This window comes from Rhinatrema bivittatum, chromosome 7 (assembly GCF_901001135.1).
Source record: "Rhinatrema bivittatum chromosome 7, aRhiBiv1.1, whole genome shotgun sequence".
NCBI classification, from domain to species: Eukaryota; Metazoa; Chordata; class Amphibia; order Gymnophiona; family Rhinatrematidae; genus Rhinatrema; species Rhinatrema bivittatum.
The window spans coordinates 82,964,556-82,986,774 of NC_042621.1; the positions used below are offsets into that span (position 1 = coordinate 82,964,556).

A 22,219-nucleotide genomic window follows, 5' to 3' on the forward strand; every position below is an offset into this window, starting at 1 on the left:
AGATCTTTTTTGTAAATGGTCCAAGGCTAGTTTCTCTTCTGTTGACATATTGAAGAAAATATGGGTCTTGATTTGTTCTAGCTTCTCTACATCCCGAATAACAAGCTCTTGAAAAGTATTAACAGCCGGGTCCCCTGGCATTGGGGGGGGGGGTTCCAGTTTGATTTTGGTCTAACTATCGAAGTGTCCGACGTGATAGGTGGACACAGGCTCCATGTGCGTGGTGCTGTCACCTTTGCTGCAGCCTCCACAGAAAGGAAAAAAACTACAAAGTCCTTAAAACAAAAAAAAAAATCACACATGAAAACATAAGAGCAGGTGTCCTTCCAGCAGAAGAAGAAAAAAAATAAAATAAAAGGAAACCCAACAAGGAGTTGTACAACTTATAGGGATCTTGGAGATTTTCAAAGTGTTCATGCCTCACTTCCTAGACTTCTGGTATGGTCCCAGGCTTCCGGCATGTAGCTCCCATTGTGGCAACTCTGCAGACCAGATTTCTCCGTCACTTCTGAGGGCCAAAGAGCATGGAAGCAACTGCAGCAAAAATAAATAATCATAGTCTATCATCCGGTGCTAGAGAATAAAAGAAAAAAAATCACATCAAACCACAATTGTGCAACTCCTCCAATCCCGGCAAGGACACGCAAGGCACACTCTGGCCCAGGCCGCGGGACTACATGCACCACCAAAATTGGCCTCCCCCACATAAGCATTGTTGTATCTGAAATCAGTCAGTAGTTCATATAAAAAAACCTATCTTTCAGGAGATAGAAAAGGGAATAACACAAAAGTAACCCTTCTGTACCACATTAACTACAAATTAACTGGGGAGAGGGCTCAGGGATTAGGCTGCCATCACTCCTAATGTCTTACCAGCACCCTCCATATTTATCTTTTTTTTTTAAAACTGATGCTGGTGTACTTTTCAGTTTTGCGCATATGAGCGTGCGAGTGGACATTTGCTGGAATTTTAAATCATGCATGCGTATGACTTAAACTACTCATACTGTGCGTAAGCATGCTCCTGATTTTAAGCCGTTACTCGGGCAAATGTACTTCGTGTACATTCCTTAGGACTTTATCGAATTTAATGTGCGTAGATAAGCAGATTTTAAAACATGCTCGCGTTAATGTTCCCAGCTTTATCAATTAATCCACCAATTTGCTGAGTCAAACTCAAGGTCATCCAGACCCTCTGGTTATTCATCCTGCATTCTTTAGTTCACCCCTGTGATAGTGGATCTAAAACGTAATTTCTGCACTTACACCTCATCCGGACGAGCAGTAAACTTGTGCGGCTAATGAAAAGCTGCGTGCTGCAGCTTTTCATTAGCCGCACAAGTTTACTGCATTAGTGGCTTTTATAATCACCATTGCTCACGCGCGGTGCACATACTTGCATAAATGGGCCTTTTAGTGCGAGAAACTGAAGTTCAGCCCTCCGATTGCGTCATTACTTTTCTTTTCACATTTAGCACTGTAGCACACATCTTGAAGTAGTGAGGACACAAGCTAAGACAACTTGGACTATATTTTCTCATTTTCGAGATGTGTATTCTGAACCTATATAATACTTGGGATCTGATTTATCAAGAATTTATAATCAATGTACACCTGAGCAGCTGCGTGCTACAGTGCTAAATGTAAAAAGAAAAGTAATGAAGCAATCTGAGGGCTGAACTTCAGTTTCTCGCACTAAAAGGCCCATTTATTTATTTATTTTAAATCTTTTCTATACTGTCATTAAGGTGGGTACCGTCATAACGGTTTACAGTAAGGCACAAAAATAATGTTATTAAAATTTATCAGTTTACACAGGTGCCATTAGGTTCGGTAACATAAGTTTTTAATCAATGCTAGGTGTTAAATGAGTGTGATCACTATTCTGTCCAGGTCAAATTTATGCAAGTATGTGCACCGCGCGTGAGCAATGGTGATTAAAGCTCAGTATGCTTAATGCCATTACAGACTTCCTTATTGTTGATAGTGTGATGATCCATAATTGGTAGGATTTTGTGAGAAATTTCTGAAATAGAGGATGCAAGTCTGTGCTTAAGAAAAAAAGCAACAATTCTTGATGTAACCAAGCTGCAGACCCAGTAGAATTGCAACTACCTTAAGATCACCACACAAATTCCAGTTGTACTTCAACGTGGTTCAGCAATAGCTGCATGTTCTCATACGTTTCTTTCATCTGAACGGCATGTCCAACAGGTATTGATGGGTAGATATTGCCGTTGTGCAGCAAAACAGCATTCAAACTTAAGATTGAATCAATAAACAGTCGCCATTCTGTTGAGTCGTGTTCACATCCAAGAGCACAAAACCAATCCATTGATGTCACAGCAAAAAGTCAGACTGTCTACTTGCTTGAAATATTTTGTCAAATCTTCATGACGGCTGCGAAATACTGAAATTTTCATATCAGTTGACAAAAGATTCCATTCTTGCAGCCTTGACCCAAGCAGCTCCGCCTGACTCTTTGATAAAGCCAAATCTCTGACCAGATTGTTCAGCTCTGACTGAGAGATTTAATGAGGATCGCTGGATGTTGGCACAAAGTCAGGATCAGCCGCAGCTTCCATCTGTGACAGCTCGCCATCATCGCCTACCTCCTCATCCTTGTCATCAAGTGTCCACACTTCTGGCGGTTTTGGAACAGGAAGACTGTCATCATGAGGCACTGGTCTCATTGCCGATGCAAGGTTAGGGTACTCAAACTTCCTGTTCTTTGAGTATCCTGACACATTCATCATGCAGATGTAACAGTCAGTTATATGATCTTTCTGTTCCCTCCATATTATTGGGATGGCAAATGGCATGGATGGTCGCACACTACTGGCGCAAGATGCGCAACATATATGAGGAGCCCATGCTCTGTCCTGGTCACCAATTTTGCACCCGAAGTATCTCGTATGCCTTCTTAATGAGTGAAGTCAAACTTTTTCTGTGCTTTCAGAGTAAACTTACCACAGATGTGTAACAAAACATGTCACTGCTATTATTTATTTTTGTATTTATTTTTTGAGTTTTATATACCGTCATTCGGTAATGCCATCACAACAGTTTACATATTTCAACAAGGGATATTAGGATGGGTAATACAAAGATCTATTACAACATTGGCGTGACATTTCATAAAGTATATGAAATTAAAGCTTGTGGATTTAAACTCAACAGTTTTAGTGATACGATCCGCTCAATCACACAGATGTTGCATAGGAGACTACTCATTGCTGCTGCTTATACAAGGCTGTGTCATCATGGAAACAAGTTGGAATCTTGCAGCCAAGCTAGGGCTTGCCTGAACAAGTTCTGGCATGATCAGGCAGAGTTTCTTGGTGTATTTTTTAAAAAGTCTCTGTTACATGTTACGTTGTTTATGGCTGTCAAAAATATGGCAAGAATTTTAAAAATCATAAAAACTACTGTTCAGCAAGATTGTTTTAAAATTTCATAATTATTGTAAACAAAATTGGCCGTTTCTCTAAAACCTGCCTGGATAGGTGTACCTCCAGGAGAGGGTTGGAAAACACTGCCCTTAGTTGTCTTTAATTTTGTCCAAAAAAAAAAAAAAGTGGAAGTACCATCCACAACAATCTCCTGCCCACCAAATATTCTTTGTACTGTAGAGAGAACCATTGCCCATAAATACAGGTTTAGTGATTGGATAAGATGAGCTTTGTTTTCAGTATAATTATTTATAGTGGGTTGTTTTTTGTTTTTTTTAACAATTACAGTTTATAATGCAATGTCTTTGTATTTACTCTCTAAGGTGCTGATTTTCCCAGAAGGCACATGTTCGAATCGTTCCTGTCTAATCACTTTCAGACTAGGTGAGACCTTTTTATTTGCAATTATTGTTTGTAAATGACACAGAATTAAAATAGACATGAAAATGGCAGCTGATAATTGAACTGTTCAGTTTTGTTATTTTTTTAATGTTCGCAGATTTGAATAAAATTTTAGTTTTTTTGTGTGTATCTTCTGGGTTTATATATCACTTATAGATTTCTGAATGAGTTAATGTCGACCTGGGGCAAGGCTTCTGACCACTGTAGTGAGCTCTGCTTCAGTGTTTTTCTATGGATAAGCAGGAAAATCGGTTCTGTTTTTCAATGGTGTTAAAGACAGAAGTACATAGCTCTGAAGTAAACGTTTTTTGTGCTCTGCTGAATATGTACTGTATGAGGTCCCCTCCTCGTGCATGCCACTCATTGGATAAGTCAGTCCTATTTGTACCCTTCTCTACTGCCAATTCCCGACTCTGTGCTTTCCACCTGGAATACTGTCTGCTTGGAATAGTCTTCCTGAACTGGTGCGTCGTGCTCTTGCCATGTTTAAATCCCATTTAAAGACCCACTTTTAAATCTTATGCCCGATTGTCTGCTTTTAGCCTTGTTAACCAACTTTCTTTTCTTTTTAATCATTGTCTTGCTTTATGACATACATGACAAGAGACTTGGGGTATGTTTGTCTGATTAGATTGTAAACTCTATTGAGCATGAACTGTCTTTTTGTGTGTTTGTACAGCGCTGCATGCATTGTGTAGCGCTATAGAAATGTTAAGCAGCAGTAGTAGTAGGTCCCCTTACTATTTTTACTTCCACGGACTAAGTAGGATGAGTTTTTTTGTGGTGCTCAGATCATTTGGTTGTGAGCTTCCTTCAGGAAATGCTGGTTTTTCAACTTAATCTGTCTCCTCCCTAACTTTCTCTGCACTGTCAGACAGGGTGCTGCCCTCAAAATGTTTTCTTCAGTTTGAGTGGTTCCCTTTTTCCCCACCATGACTGACAAAAAGAGCTATGGGGTTTAAGTGATGTGATGCACATTTTCATGTTACTAGGTGTAGATCACAATGTAAAAAAATAAAAACTATGTATGTTCTGAGAAGTGTGAGAAGACTTAACTATCCTGAAGGACACTGTCTCACCACAACAGCCCTTAAGCCACAGAAATTTGAAGTCATGGGATAGGAAGCAATGGCCTTTTGTGGATTGGTAATTGGCTAAAGGATAGGAAACAGCAGGACTGAGTGATCATTTCACTAGATGGAGAAAGATAGTGATGTGCCCCAGGGATCTGGTGCTTAAATACTAGTACTATGCTTGTCAGTCAGACTGTTGTGTGTTGCCACCAGGGTGTGCACTGTGCAAAGATGATATGCTCTTTCTGCAAAGTCTGCCCAAACCCTCGCACGGAAATGCAGGCTCTTAATTTAATACCTTAAAAGAATATTTCTTTCTCTAACTTTTTTGTTTGGTTTTGAAAACTTACATCAGTTGTAACTGAGACAACCAGAGCTATGCCAAGTAGTTTTTTGCTAATTTTCCTTCTGCAAAACAGTCTTTCAGGTGCGCGTGCACACAGTTTTTCCCCAAACTCACACACACACAAAGGCTGCCACGTATACACACACAGGCTGCCACGCAATGCTCCAGGGATCTGTACTGGAATCTGTGTTTAAATATTCTGTAACAATTGCTATTTAGGGGCAATGAGATGTCAAATATAAGGGCAATATAGCTTATGGAGAGGTTCCCTAAGTTTGAATATGCTTGCTGTTAAATACAAAATAAAACAGCATTTATTATTTTCACTTTTGTTCCATTTTAAAACATAAGTTATGGACCAGACAATCAGAGCAACGTTGGACAGTTTGTCAGTATGTTTATCCATGTTTCTATTTTTTTATTTTATCTTGATTTTATGTGAAAGAGCGACATTACTTATTTCCTTAGTTATTGAATCAGATGTAAGTTTGATTATGAGATACTATTTTGAACATATGGAGGAAGGTTTTATGGGACAATGTGTCCAAATTTTTCCAGATTTGTCAAACATATGAAAGGAGGAAAGCCTTCCTATCAATGAGACAGGAAGCTACTATAATTGGGGCAAAGTTTCTGCTTAGATATCCGTGCAAATGCGTGGTTACTTATAATAAGGATACCTATATATTTTATGCCCCGGAACAACTAAGGGTGTTTCTAGACTCGCGAAAGTCTTGATAACCTCCTCTCCTAGAGAAAACCATGTGAATTGATCCAGGTAGTAATTTGTTGAGAAGGTAAAGTGGAAGCCTGCTATGCTGATTTCTCTTGGTTAAATATAATGTATTTTGAGACTCCCAGAATTGCTTATCCTCCCCCCCTTTAAAAAGATTGTGGTCTAATTTTGTGAATTTTTCTTTTTATGAGCATGAGATGTCAAGAGGAGTCATGTTTCTGTATTTCTGAGCAAAGTGTCTATTGAGATTTTACATAATTGCAAAGAAAGATAAAATCCACATGTTTCTTAACACCTTCAATAAAAAAAAAAAAAATGAAGCAGATTTGTTAGGCAAGACTTGCCTTGGGTAAATCCATGTTGACTTTGTTCCATTAAACCATGTCTTTCTATATGCTCTGTGATTTTGATGTTTAGAACACTTTCCACTATTTTTCCTGGCACTGAAGTCAGGCTAACCGTTCTGTAGTTTCCCGGATCCCCCCTTGAGCCTTTTTTAAATATTGGGGTTACATTGGCCACCCTCCAGTCTTCAGGAACAATGGATGATTTTAATGATAGGTAAGCATGCATTAATAGCTGGGAGCCTGCCATGTCCTCCTACCGACTAAGCTAGAAAAGCCCCCCTCCCCATCTCTAGCTTTCCATTCTCTTACCCGCTCTGCTGGTGACATTTTGGAGTGCAGCAGCAGTGGGGTAGGAGTATCTGCCATCTGGAGATCATTTCTGCCTCATTTGGACTCCAGGGACTGGGCAAGGTGGTGGGAGGATAAGTTCAGGGTGACTAATAAAAAATAAATAAATAAAAATTAAAAAAAAAAGTTTGGGGGTCTGAATTTAATTGGCAGAGTGGGGTCTGGCTGCCAGCATTTTGTGCAAGCTGTTTGCAAATAACACACACAATTCTCTCCTCCAGAAAACTCAGAATATTGTAGAAACATGAACATTAAAGACAAAAATAAACAAAACAAACATTTTTCCCTACACAGCTCTACTTATCTGCTTTAACAGTTCCAGGTTGGGGTATTATGGAATGAGCATTTAAAAGCAATCTGTGTGCTTTTAGTACTTCACAATTAACATGAATCGCTTGCATATATTGCATTTTAATCAGAGTATTTGTGAATGAAATTTTGTGTAGATTTCTGTTCTTTCTTTTAGGAAATTGCAAATGCTGTAATTAAAACACAGTAAATGGAGACAACTTTCTTTTCATAATTGAGTTTATGGTGGTAATTTTTTTTTTATTTTTTTTTGTAGTCTCTATGGAGGAAAAAGATGTTTGGGAAGTGTTCCTTCTGCCACTCCCATATTCTCATTCCGCATTTTATTGTGTAATGTTTAAACAATTGACTTATTACATTTAGCTTGATGTGGAGCATTCAGTAAAAGAGAATATAGCAATATAAATGTTTATTGCAGTGACATTGTTTAAATATTTAATCATGTGACATTTTTCATTAGAATTTTTAAAGAAACAATAGCAATAATCAGATAAACGAGGGAGAAAGAGTAAGACATTGTTGTACGATAGGATAGTCGTGATGGATGTTGGTGTAGGAAAGCTGAGGGAAATTTATCAATTATCTGATGGTTAGAGCCCTGAGGTTTTCCATATTAATATTACAGTACAATCAGTCGCGTGCAGTTCTCAGACTCAGATAAGTTAGAGACATAAATCCTGACCATGTTTGCTTTTGCTCATTTAGTTTTAGGTCTTTAATGTTTTAATGCAGCTCTTTGTGCATTATGTTTGTATTTACAGGTGCCTTCAGTCCCGGAGTTCCTGTACAGCCAGTTCTTCTCAGGTACCCAAATAAAGTGGTATGTACGTTTACCTTTTTTGAGTAACATTAAAGAATGCAATCACATTTTCTCGAGTGCTGCCGTGCAGCGCTGCTTACTTTAGCTGGATGTTTCTGGTTGCAATACCTTTGCTTGGATCAACATGAGATGCTGTTGTATAGGAACATTTGAGAATATTTTTCAGGTTTGGAAGACACAGGACCCGTGTGGACTTTGTAAACTCATATACATCAACATTTTTGGATAGTTCCTGTGCTGGCCTGATAACAGGGTATCTACAGTTTGAAAATTATCCAGTTTTTTTTTTCCAGGCCTTAAGACTATAGAGCTGTAAACTTGCTTTGGCCAGTAATTTTATAAAAGTGTGGGTTTTTTTTTTTGTGTTTTACTTTTTTGGATTGGTTAATTAAATTCTTAATTATTGCAATCGAATCTTAGGCCTTTGTGCATTTGAGGCTGCTGCGTTTATGTGCAGCTGATTATTCTGCCTGTTCTATGCATCTTATTGCATGGGCAGTTTCCACCCCTTTCCTCTCCCGGCCCCCATTCCTTTGGCCAGTTCTTCTGTTAGATGAACTAGGTGGTTGCCTAGGTAGCCAAAATTTGGGGAAAGGAAGCAACCCCCCGAAACCTCCAGGTGCCATCTACCCAGTATTTAAGGCACGGTCCCTCAAAAGAGAAGGGAATGAATGGTGGGTAGATCTAGCGGGTGGAGAGAGAGAGAGAGGAAACTGAAGGGGCAAGGGAGTTTGAGATGATGGGCAGATGGAGAAGAGGGAGTACTAGGCAGCTTAGGGTGGGTTGGAGAGAGATGATTTGGGGCAGATAAGGGATGGAGAGAGAAGCTGGACACTGCAAAAAGATGGGGTAATACTGTTGTGCTGAGCAGGGACTGGAAAAATTGGAGGATGTGAGGGAGCCCGATAGTAGACTGGACACTGTAAAGGGGGGGTGACCTTGGACAGACGATGAGGAGAGTGAGATGTGGATGCTGAGTGGGACAAGAGAGGGGATGCTGTGTGAGAGCTGCCCCTGAGAAGCAGATGTGTAAGGGGGGTGGGCACAAGATTGAAAGTTAGCCTAGGGTGCCTAATACATTTCTATTGGTCCTGCTCCCGCTGATGTAATAAACCAGACAAGAGACTTATGGAATAAAAAATAAAAAGCTACAATGTCTTTGTAGCAATATGATTATGTAACAGGTATCCTGAGCCTTTGAACCCAATTGCCCTGCCATAGGTTAGCTGGATGGCCTGCCATATACCACATTAGGCAGGTTCCCTAGTCCCAGCATGATTATTCAAGCTATGGGTGCAGTTGCTCCCATTCCCTGCTGTGCTGCATCATGCTGTCTACAGGGCACGCCATCATAGCACCTCTTCACTGCACCTAAATGCTGTCACGCAGATCTACTGATAAGGAGCTCTTGCTTGCATAAGGACAGTCCCCCCCCTTATCCCACCACAAAAGATGCTTCTGTTGAGCCTTATAAAGTATTCAATACCCTTTGGCTCAGGTATCTGCTACCTGAAAAGTTGCAATAATACAGTAAAAAAATAAATAAAATTACAAACCATTATGAACTCATCCTACTAGACCAAGCTAGGTGCATGGCTTTACGCTGTCCTGCCAGCAGATGGAGATAGAGAGCCTCAACCTTTTCAGTGACATCACTGACTGCAAGGAGAAAAAAATAACACAGGTTTCAGCAGCATACAGGGTAGCTAGTCTTGGGTCTTAAATCAGGTGAAAAATTTACAGCTTGTGAATGCAGTGACCTAGCATTAATCAGGTCTGTTTTAAGTTCAAGCAGTTTAACGTCCTGTCCGTTGTTAAACTGGTGAAAGAAATAGACGTTACTAGTGAAACAAAGAGCAACACCTCTCGATATTACAATATACAAAGATAATGAGGTTCAAAAAATACAAAATACACTCAATATTTTTGGCAGTATTTCAAAATGGAGAACGATATCAGAATAATTAGGTGCTGTTTTTAATCCATTGTTGCCTGCCCATGATGGGCTTCAAATCAGTATATTAGCACATAGGATTCAAATCATTAACCAGACTCCATATTAAATACAAAATTAAAAAACTTCAGAACATAAGAAATTGCCGTGCTGGGTCAGACCAAGGGTCCATCAAGCCCAGCATCCTGTTTCCAACAGAGGCCAAACCAGGCCACAAGAACCTGGCAATTACCCAAACACTAAGAAGAACCCATGCTATTGATGCAATTAATAGCAGTGGCTATTCCCTAAGTAAAATTGATTAATATATTAATCTACTATAAAGTGTCAATAAATATCCAATAAACTTGTGCAAAAAATACATCTGCTCCATAGTGATATTTAAACTATCAAATTTTTAGAGAGTTGGCCAATCATCATGATCCAACATGGTCCATATTTTGGCACAGTAAATGCTTTCATCAGGAGTTATTCAGAAAGCAAAATTGCAAAACAAAAAAGCAAATCAAAACAGAACTCCATAAACACACCAGTAACTTAATTTTGAAAATTAATGGTATAGAATCTTACAGCATACCTGCTCAATTATAATAAACATGGTGACAAGCTCGAAAGACTCAATAACATAAGAACATGTCATACTGGGTCAGACCAAGGGTCCATCAAGCCCAGCATCCTGTTTCCAACAGTGGCCAATCCAGGCCATAAGAACCTGGCAAGTACCCAAAAACTAAGTCTATTCCATGTTACCGTTGCTAGTAATAGCAGTGGCTATTTTCTAAGTCAACTTAATTAATAGCAGATAATGGACTTCTCCTCCAAGAACCTATCCAATCCTTTTTTAAACACAGCTATACTAACTGCACTAACAACATCCTCTGGCACCAAATTCCAGAGTTTAATTGTGCATTGAGTAAAAAAGAACTTTCTCAGATTAGTTTTAAATGTGCCCCATGCTAACTTCATGGAGTGCCCCCTAGTCTTTCTACTATCCGAAAGAGTAAATAACCAATTCACATCTACCTGTTCTAGACCTCTCATGATTTTAAACACCTCTATCATATTCCCCCTCAGCCGCCTTTTCTCCAAGCTGAAAAGTCCTAACCTCTTTAGTCTTTCCTCATAGGGGAGCTGTTCCATTCCCCTTATCATTTTGGTAGCCCTTCTCTGTACCTTCTTCATCACAACTATATCTTTTTTGAGATGCGGCGACCAGAATTGTACACAGTATCCAAGGTGCAGTCTCACCATGGAGCGATACAGAGGCATTATGACATTTTCCATTTTATTCACCATTCCCTTTCTAATAATTCCCAACATTCTGTTTGCTTTTTTGACTGCCTCAGCACACTGAACCATTGACAGTGTGCTTCTGTTACCTTTCAAAATTTCAACATATAGAAAGCTTTAAAATGCACAAGTATACATCAAGATTCCAGTTTGTCACTGACCCACAATTTGCAGTGGGCGTACTTTGCAAACATTTTATCAAAATATAATAAATTAGAAAAAAATGTAACCTGATTTCTCCATTGACCAGCAGGGCTGAATTAGCCATGACGTGTGGGTGATGTCATCCGATGATTCTGAACGGAGCATGTGCGGGAGTTTTCCTGCAGGCGTTACTTAGTGAGCGTCTCATTCCCTTTTTATATTTTGAGAAGCAGAGCATTTACAAACAGAATTAACATTACTTTCTGGGGGTCACACCAAGAGGACATAATTAAGCTGGAACTTTTGATGTGCCACTATGACCATAGCAGAAATGATTACTAAGTTAAGTAGGTGATTAGATAAATGGCAGACGACAAAAGGTATATCAAGACAGAGGCCTCATACCAAAAAAAAAATGCTAACCTTGGTGAGAGGTAATGCAAATAATAACATGCAGCTAAATATGGGGTGTGATGCGCTTCATACAAGCTGCTTGAAAAAAGTGATGTGACAGTCTCCAGCCTCCGACCGGGGAAATCCAAACAGCTGCAGGGGTGCTGGGAACTGCTGGACATGAAGCTTTTTTTTCAGGCAGAAGCACATTGCAGCATATATTGGGTCATGTGTTAGCCACCAGTGGCTAGAATAAAAAAAAATAAATACACTTTTTTTTTTTTCCTCAGTTCCATGGTATATGGTGCAGCCAGGAGGGCAGCACAGAGTCGGGAATTGGTAGTAGAGAAGGGCATAGATAAGTAACTTGCCTGATGAGTGGAGTGTGCAAAGAGGAATGTAGAGATGAGAGGTAGTGACAAATTGCAGGGTGAAGGCTCTTGTAGGTAAGAGGAGGTTGATCTGTATGTGAGATCGGATAAGGAGCCAATGTGGTAACTTCAGAACAAGGGTTATATGGGGGTAGCAATTTTGTCAAAGAAGTCATGCAGCTGAAGTTTGGATAGATTGTAGTGTAGCGAAATGCTTACTGGGAGACTGGTAAGGAGCAGGTTGCAATAGTCTGAGATGATAAGAGTGTGGCTAAGGGTTCTGGTAGTGTTCTGAAAGCAAGGGATCGATTTTGGTGATATAGAGAAAAAACATGTTTTAGCTGTGTTTGGGTATATGTAGAGAATAGAGTGGACTCCAAGGTAACAGGCTGAGGACCGAGGGAAGTTTGCAGTGTTATCCAGAGAGGAAAATGATGATGGGAAATGGGCTTGGGGAGAGAGAGCTCTAATTTGGCTAAGTTGAGTTTAAGGTGGCAGTGGGATATCGGACAAGCAGACTGGGATCTGGGGCTGGATTCCGTATAAACTTCTGGTGTGGAATTATCAGCATAAAGATGCTATTGAAAACCATGAGAGGCAATTGGAATAGCAAGGGGATTAGTATACAGAGAGAAGAGGACTCAGACGAATCCTCTAGAGGAAACACTAAAAGTGTGATGGGAGAGGAAAGAAGAGAACAGAGACAGGACAGAGTATTAGAGTAGGTGCTGATCAATCATGTCAGAAGCAGCAGGTAGGTCGAGGAGGATAAGGACTAAGTTAAAGGCCTTTGGTTTTAACCATACATGGGTCATTGGATACTTTGCAAGGGCCACTTTTTTGTAGCACGCAAAAACCAGACTGGAGCTGATGACTTGAGATTGAAAGAAAGATAGTAGTGATGGAGAGCAGTTGGCAGAGAAGTATCTCTGTGCCGAAGCTCTCAGAGTTGGGAAAAAGCTTTTGAAGAGTAAGCTTTGTCACCGGTGAAGGGCTTTTCCTGATCTCCTCTGCTGCAGTGCTCTCTCTCTCACTGTCAGAAGCAGAGAGGCAGTGCTGCTGCTTTCTGTGTGCACTGGGGAGCAGTGGAGCTGGAAGCAGTGCCAGGGATTTTTTTTGTCCCTGTCTGATATAGCGCAGTGAGGTTAGCAGACAGTGATGGTTTGAAGAACTTTGCCAGGGTGCTGGCTGCCTTGTTTGTTTCGCACGGTTTTTTGGTGTGTGGATAATGAGTCAGTCGGAGTGCCCACTCACTGTGTGTGTGTGGATAATGAGTCAGTCGGAGTGCCCACTCACTGTGTGTGTGTGGATAATGAGTCAGTCGGAGTGCCCACTCACTGTGTGTGTGTGGATAATGAGTCAGTCGGAGTGCCCACTCACTGTGTGTGTGTGGATAATGAGTCAGTCGGAGTGCCCACTCACTGTGTGTGTGTGGATAATGAGTCAGTCGGAGTGCCCACTCACTGTGTGTGTGTGTGGATAATGAGTCAGTCGGAGTGCCCACTCACTGTGTGTGTGTGTGGATAATGAGTCAGTCGGAGTGCCCACTCACTGTGTGTGTGTGTGGATAATGAGTCAGTCGGGGTGCCCACTCACTGTGTGTGTGTGTGGATAATGAGTCAGTCGGGGTGCCCACTCACTGTGTGTGTGTGGATGATGAGTCAGTCGGGGTGCCCACTCACTGTGTGTGTGTGGATGATGAGTCAGTCGGGGTGCCCACTCACTGTGTGTGTGGGGGTGCCCACTTACACTGTGTGTGTGTGTGTCAGAGACTGCTTTGCCCTTTCTTTATAGTATGGGCTTTTGATGCCATTCTCTCTCCTGCCTCAGTCCTCACGGTACACTGTGGAGGGCTTTTTAGCCACTCTTCCTGCTGATGTGCTCTGCTCCTACCATTTGTTTTTCATCTCCAGTACTACAGTTGCTGTCACAGCTCCAAATCTCCTTCACCTACAGTAGTTTGATTCTTGGTCTGGCTCTGGCCATCCAATGCTTTACACAGGCCTTACCCACCCAATTATCTTTAATGAGTTTGTGCCCTCTCGGATATTTTACTCAAACTCTGTTCTCTTACTGTTCTTACAATTATTGGTCTTATCCTGTATTTAGCCTTCAATGGATTACACCACAGCAAAAGGCAAGGGACGCAGAAGTGCAACACCTAGAACTGGGGCCATGTTCCTCCATGATTATTGCTTCTGAGACAGTATTTACAAGCACTGGTTAAAACTGATTTAGAAGAATGATTCTGCCCTGGTTTTCCTGAATCTCAGGCTATTACAGTTAGTGGCTAAAGAGCATTTGGTGACTCTAGTCAGTAGCATCTTGGCCTCCAGTGAAGACAGTCCAAATATGACCAGCCAACTCATCACCTGATGATGCCATATGGAAATGACAGATCACCTCTAGGGATTTCCTTTGCCTTCTCCATGTCTAGAACTTTCCACTAATTTGGTTTGTGGCCTTTGCCCCTGTTCTTGCTATTCTAGGTGGCTGCTTTGTGACTTTCATGATGTGTTGGGTTCTTGCTGCCATTCTTTGACCCTCTTCAATGCCTTGGGAGATTTTCTGCCTCTTGGTGCTTTTTTCCCCTCCATCGTTACATACCTCATTATGCCGTACTTTGTCCTGCTTTGCCCCTCTCGTACATGCCACTGTTGGTGCTATTCACCCCTCTTTTGGAGCCTTGGTGTTCTGGCCACTCTCGCTGACGCTTTGCTCTTCTGAAGGTGCCTTGAAAAGATCTTGCCACTCTTAGTTCTGTTCTCCTACATTGTGGGTCTTTGGGTTCTTCGTGACATTTTTGGTGCCACATTGACAGTCTTGCATTGGTATTCCTTCATCCTTCTGATAATGTCTACCGACCAGTTTCATTAGAAATGATTATAAAAGTAGTAATTTGGGACTCTAAAATAGCTCCGTTGACTAGAAAGATGAACAAATAAAATGAACACATTTTTTTCATTTGAAATGAACCAAATGAATCACTGTTGCAGTTTACTTCAATAAATGAACCAAAACACATTTTTTGACTCTTCATATTGCTACTAAATTCTAATCTGCCTCCCTGGAGAGTTGCTGTTTAGCTAAACTTTACTCTAAAATCAGCTGAGGGGCTTATGAGGCAGTGCCCATGCACCAAACTCCTGAACATATTCGGTAGAGGAAAAGCTCTGAGCTAAGAGAGAGGAGTCTGTTCGGTGCTATCAGATTTTGACACCATGCCCTGGTCAATTCATCCTGCTGTTTACGGAGAGCACAATTTATGGTAAGAAACTTGCTTTATTGAAAGATGTAAAAAGTTATATGATTTGTCATAAAATTCTTGACTGTTTGGATATCTTGATAAATCTTAATAAAGTAATTTTAGGATGGTGCTGGCCATAGAGGGTGAAGCATAGGAGGTTGGTGTTTTAGTCTCCTATATGAAGGGCCCAACAGGATTGTAGAAAACTAGCAGAGACGTGCTTGTGTCTGGGGAAGGGAAGATGACTACCAGTACTGTGGCAATCCCTAGTGGTTATTGAGCAGCTCGGAAAGTGAGACTTGGAGATGTCCCCTCCAGCTCTTGAGTCCAACAAGGGGTACTTGATTCACCTGGATATGCCATCTAGGGGTGGGCATCTATAAAGTTTGATAAAAGAGATTAAAAGGAATAATGTTTTGAATCATAAAAGTCTTAATGCACTATCTCGAACTGTATTTTAATACATGTGATTTTAGGAATTGGAATGCAGTGAAAATTGCACGGCATTACTAAAGCAAACTAGGTTCCAGGCTCTTTGATTAAACAAATATTTTACATCATGTAATTATAATATTCATTGAGTGCTGTTGATTTTTGCTCATCTCTGTTGAAGATTAATCACAAACTACAGTGTCTCAGACCTAAGGTTTGTATCAAAAAGCTGTGCTAAACATGCTACTTGTACAAATAATTGATTTCTCCATGATTACAGAATGAGAATACATGAAGTTCAAATCTAGTTAAGTTTCACAGCTCAGTATTCTGTCCACAGACATATTTATTTATTTATTTATTTGAAAGTTTTTGTATACAGACATTCGTTAAGAAATCATCACATCGGTTTCCATAGAACAATAATTAGCCAACAGGGCTTTACAATGAACCTGATGAGATAAACTGTATTTCTTTACACTTACATGCCAAATATCAATTTTATTTAGGATACTGTGACCTGGACGTGGCAAGGCCCTAAATTGTAAGTTGTATATTATGGTGGTAATTGTATTGAGCATGCAGTCATGTCGTACAGAAATGAAAACATTGATGCTGATACAAGTGCAATTGATGGGTTTGTGGCTCTTTGTTGCAGCTTCTAGTAACGCACATCCTTAGTCTACAGTATACAAAAAAGTGACTGTAAATCTGGATCACTAGTCAGAGTATATGATGGTGGTAAGTTTCACAAACAGGATGGCATCATCTGATGGAGCCCAGCTCGGAGCTTTGATTTCAGAGATTCTGGAACTTGCCGCACTCTCCTCTGAGTACATGCAGCTGTTGTCACCTCCCTGCCTCCCAGGTCAGCCACATGGTGGATCTAGTACCCAGTGCAGCCTGGCAGAGGCTTATTTTTTCCCTAATAAATAATGCTATTCCCGCAGCTTGTTGGTGTTGTCCTCTCCTTCATTTAGTCTACTTTTTGTGCCTTTGTTGGCGACTCATGGGACCTGCAGTCTGGGTAGGCCTCTAGCCTGGGGATTGCCTGAGTTCCCATCCAAGCAGGAGTTCCATGAAGTTTCATCTGACCGAAAGGCATGGATAGAGGCTCTCAGCAGCAGCATTATCTAACATCCTGAAGTAAATGAAGACTTCTGCTTCGTCATTGGATCCTTTTCCTCCATTTCTACTTAAAAACCCAGTTCTTGATTTCCTGCCATATTTAGATAACATTATTCTAGCCTGGAACAAGGGGCCTTTCCTAGCATTCTCCATTTGTCTCTTTTCTTAGAGAATACATTTGTTCTCCACCCAAGACAATCAGGATTTCATAAAGGCTTTAGCACTGAACAGTTATGATCTCAGTACTTAATGAAATTAGTCTGGGTATGGATAAAAGCACAACTCTTCTCATAGTCCTATTGGACATGTGTGCAGCTTTCGACCCTGTCAACCATTCCCTTTTAATCTGCTTAATCAAGTTAAGTGTAACTGATACCCCTTTAAAATGGCTTCTCTCATTTATCAGACAGGACTTTTTCTATAAAGTAGAATTCAACTGAATCCATTTTGCACTATAACACCTGTGGAGCCCCCTGTGGAGAGCAGATGATTTATAGGAATTATAACATATTTTTCGCTTCAAAAGATGCACATAGGATTCAGCAGGAAAATTAAAAAAAAAAAAAAAAATTGGTGTGCTAAACTGGCACTGTTCCCGGGCATCTTATGGAGCAAATTAGGGTAGGTCATAAAATGTTTTTTGTCCCCATCCCAACCCTTTAAATTTAATTAACTACAAACCCCTCCCCCCCCTCCTCCCAAGACTTGCCAAAAGACCCTGGTGGTCCAGTGGGAGTCCGGAGCAATCTCCTGCACTCGGGCCGTCGGCTGCCAGTATTCATAATGGCGTCGATAGCCTTTGCCCTTACTATGTTACAGGGACTACCGGTGCCATTGGTCGGCCCCTGTCACATGGTAGGAGCACAAGATGGCACTGGCCGTCCATTGCCCATGGAACAAATCAGAAACTTGATCTAATAAGCATAAGCGAAACTAACTAGTTACAACTTTAAACATATAAGTAAGGCAATATAAATCTTAGCTAAATAGTGTAGAGAATAATACATTAGAACCAAAGGACCAGGATTGTTATGGGTTGTTATATCAGTTTGTTCTTAGCTCTCTGGGAATGCTTGCAGGAAGAGCCAAGTCTTTAATTTCGCCTTAAAAGTGGTATGGCACGGCTCCAGGCGGAGGTCTGGTGGTAAGGAATTCCAGAGGGACGGGCCCGCGGTTGATATAGCGCGTCTTCTCAGTGAGGATTTTGCGGGCTGAGTAATCATTCTGTTTTGGTATGCACTTCTAGTCGGCTTGTCCGAAGTATGTAGTTGCAGCTTGAAGGTTAAGTTGAGTGGGGATATGTTATGAAGGGCCTTATGCATCATCATACTGCTTTTGAACTGTATCCTGTATTTAATGGGGAGCCAGTGAAGGTGCTGGAGGATCGGGGTGATGTGGTCTCTTTTTTTGGTGTTGGTGAGAATTCTTGCTGTGGCATTCAGCACCATCTGGAGGGGTTTTGTAGAGCAGGCAGGAAGTCCTAGCAGAAGTGAATTGCAATAGTCTAGTTTCGGGAGAATGATGGCTTGGAGTACTGTGCGGAAGTCTCTGTAGCGTAGAGACTTGTAATTTAAAGAAGCATTCTTTGGTGGTGTTGACGAATTTATTGAGGTTGAATCTGTCATCTAATATCACACCCAGATCTCTGACTTGTGGTGAGGTGGTGTATCCTGAGGTGTCTGGAGAATTGCTTGAGGTCTGTGAGGTATGTTTTTCCGGTGCTATTATCAGGATTTCTGTTTTGTTGGTGTTCAGAACCAGGTTGAGGCTGCTTAACAGCTCGTTGATGGATGAGAGGCATTTATTCCAGTAGGCCATGGTCTTGTGTAAGGTGTCCGTTGTGGGGATGATAATATAGTAACATAGTAAGGGCAAAGGCTATCGGCGCCATTTTGAATACTGGCAGCCGACGGCCCGAGTGCAGGAGATTGCTCCGGACCCCCGCTGGACCACCAGGTACTTTTCGCAAGTCTTGGGGGGGGGGGGGTTGTAGTTAAATTTAAAGGGTTAGGTTGGGATGGGGAATGGGGACAAAAAAAAACATTGGTTGTAGTTTTGTTTTTTTTTATATTCGCTCCATAAGATGCACAAACATTTTCCCCCCACTTTTGTGGACAAAAAAGTGCGTCTTATGGAGCGAAAAATACGGTATATTGTGTATGATGTCATATTACAAATATTTTTTATAAACTATTTTTGATATTGTTAAAATAAAAATTGATAAAATACTACATATACACAGGTTTAGTATTTGATATATTGTCTATAGATAAAAAGAAGAAACATTGAATTAGAACTGCTGCAATCCTGCTGGCTGCCTAATAAATTGTTTTCTCTTAATTATGATGACTTTGATTGTGTTGATATCTAGTTAGGCTCTGGCCCTGTTGAAGAGGACAATACTTCATCACCCACACATAGCTCCATGGTGCTCTTGGAGAGTGAGGGAAGTCACACAGGAACTATGTGGAAAGGAATGCCATTGCCATAAATCACAATTGCTGCATGATCTGAACATTTATGAATGTCTGCTTGAGGGCTATAGGCTAGCTGTTAATGAAGCTAAAAAAACTACTTTGCAGGCAGGATTCATTTGAGTCTTAAGTAGACGTCACAAGCTGTTTCAAACTGTTTTACTCCCCTTCCTTGTAGTTGTTCTACGACATCAAATACGATTTCCATCCCTCCTGATAAACTGGCAGGTTATTCTCAAGAAAGGGTCAACAATGATATGAATTTTGATGTACCTAAAGCTTACGAGAGCCCTAGCGGGACCAGTTTTCAGTGGTTTTGACAACTGAAGTAAAATAGGTAATGACCTCTAATCTCTACCAGCTTTTCTTTAACACCTGTCTTGAGAGAGATGCTAACATAATAGTTAATAATATATCATCTGGCAGCTTACTAGTGTGTCTTTGCACCTCTATTAAACCAGTACTATCGAAAAAAAAAAGTGGCCTCTAAAACCTCAGATCCTAGCTAACTACAGACATCTGTCCTCATTGCTTTTTTTTTTTTTGACTGGCAGCATGGCAACTTCGATAGTACATCCCTTTTCTTGAAAAGACCAGTGTCCAGGACAAAGGGAAGTACCACTTTTTACGTTAAAGTTAAAAGCATCAAGCAAAAAAAAGGAAAAAGAAAAATATTAACACAAAAAGTAAACATTTTCTTGATTTTAAGGACTAGTGGACCGCTGATTAAAAATGACCTGCAGCGGTGAATAGACAAGTGAAAGTTATAAACTTGCAAAGCACGGGGTGTTATGAAGGTCCAAGAAAATAATAGAAAAATGAAAAAATAGTAAGGATTCTTAGTATGTATGACAGTAACGATACTAAAAAATAAGAGTTTGATACAAGGTGTTTTCCCAAGAGATTTGAATTACCCCAGTATTGACTGGATTAATGTAACAGCAGAACATGTGAGACAGGTAAAGTTTCTAAATGTAACAAATGACTGGTACATGGAGCAGATGGTCCAGGTGCCATCACTAACATGAAGCGCCACCACCACCCCAGGTTGATTCACCTGATCATTGCGATTATAATTTGTATCCTGGTAGAGCAGTGTCCTCTCTTGGTTATCCTCCTTGTACCAGGTTTCTGAGATGGAAATTATATCTACTTCTTCATTCAGTGCTATACCTTCTCTCTCTTTGTCACATTTTACATTCACTGGCTCCCTATTACTGCACGTATTGCCTACAAATCAATGACCATCATTCACAAAATTCTAAACAATGATCATCAAGGTCTAAACACGCTTAACATAACTTCTCAAAACCTCTCAAGAAACTTGCGCTCCAATAACTCAAGTTACTTAAACATCCCCTTCATCAAAGATGTACATCTGGCAACAACAAGAGAGAGCCTTCTCCATCGCCTCCCCCAAACTTTTAAACACACTACCTGAAGACCTGAGAACCCAGCACAACATAAAAACTTTCAAAAAAGACCTAAAAACACTTTCGCTAATTTTACATGGACCCTCATTCATCTGACCATACCAACTCTCAAATGAACTCTCAGCTATAATCTCCAACTAAACATGCTTACCCTCCTCATCCAACCTTATATTACCTACTGGACTTGATATGTTTATTTCTGTAAATGCTCACATTGTTATAATGTTTCAAAACTGCTAAGAAAAAATGTTCACTCTGTAAACCGTTATGGCTCTACCGAATAACGGCATATAAAACTCATCAAATACATTAATTGGCGGACAGTAGAAAGTATGTTTTTTGTTGGTATTAACAATGGAATTGTTTTAACTCAGGAGCTTATTTACTTATAGGTACATGGGCTTCTATTGCTTTTATTGGAACCTCTATCGGGATGCCCTAACTCCTCGTTTAGTATCCTTTGAAGATACCGCCCTTTCAATCATGTGCTGCTGAGTGACAGCTTTTCCCCCATCTTCTAGTTTAATATCTGCTCTCTCCATTTTGAAGGTTAGCTCCACCAGCCTGCTTTCACGCTGGGTAAGATGGAGCACATCCTTTTGGAATAGGCTTCCTCTTCCTCAAAATGTTTCCCAGTTCCTAATAAAACGCACACAGGTCTGCTACAAACCCAAAAGATTTGATTGCTAGCAGCATGTCTGATTCAGATCAGTCTTCTGGAGTTACAAGCAATCAGATATGCATTAAGAGCATTTTTACTTTTCTTTCAGGGAAGGAGAATTCTAATCCAAACTGACAATAAAGTAGTCCTGTTCTACATAAATATGCAAGGAGGCAAAGAGGTCATGGGTCCTTTGCCAGGAATCACTGAGATTTGGGCAATAGGCCTGCAGCCACAGAGCCATTCTGCAAGCATCCTGTGTTCCCAGGATCTCCTACACAGTGGTGGATCACCTTACAGTGTTTCATCATCAAATGTTCTCTGGATCAAGCAGTAGCAGACAGATTATTCAGTCTCTGGGAGTCTCCTGTTCAATTTGTTCATATCCATAGACATCAAGAAAGTGAAAAATGTTTCATTCTTCAAAGCAAATTCAGATGCTTTTCTGCTTGAATGGAATGCAGATCTAGCATGTGCTTTTCTGCTTCTTCCGCTAGTAACTAGGATAGTGTGGAAAGTGCTCAAGGATCGGGTGCATTTGACACTCATTGCTTCTGTGTGGCTCTTGTACTTCCACTGGCTGTCAATCAGTCCGGGAGGATCTGGCAAAGGAAACCAGTCAGGCAGTCCCTCTAGAGTCCAATCTGACTCTAACTAGAGGGTCATCTATGCCATCCAAACCTTTTCTCTCTCAAATTAATGGCATGAATGTTGAGTGCTTGCTAATTTCATTACTCTCATCCAAGAAAGTGAAAGGTATTGTAACCTCTTTCAGGAAGTCTTCAACCAGAAGAGCTAACAGATTCAAATGGAATAGTTTTTCATATTGGTATCAAGCAAGTTCCCTGGACTCATTTGC

At 40.7% G+C, this 22,219-nt stretch overlaps 1 protein-coding gene across 3 annotated transcripts in view; it reads left to right on the top strand.

Moving 5' to 3' along the window:
• LPCAT2 (lysophosphatidylcholine acyltransferase 2) overlaps nucleotides 1-22,219 on the top strand; it is a 116,030-nt gene that overhangs the window by 34,693 nt on the left and 59,118 nt on the right. For 2 of the 3 annotated variants that reach the window (XM_029608574.1, XM_029608573.1), the window contains exons 5-7: nucleotides 3,776-3,836; nucleotides 7,775-7,833; nucleotides 16,174-16,208. In XM_029608574.1, the coding sequence (XP_029464434.1) occupies nucleotides 3,776-3,836; nucleotides 7,775-7,833; nucleotides 16,174-16,208 (155 nt within the window). The remainder of the gene's footprint in view (nucleotides 1-3,775; nucleotides 3,837-7,774; nucleotides 7,834-16,173; nucleotides 16,209-22,219) is intronic. The other variant, XM_029608575.1, reaches the window with a different exon arrangement.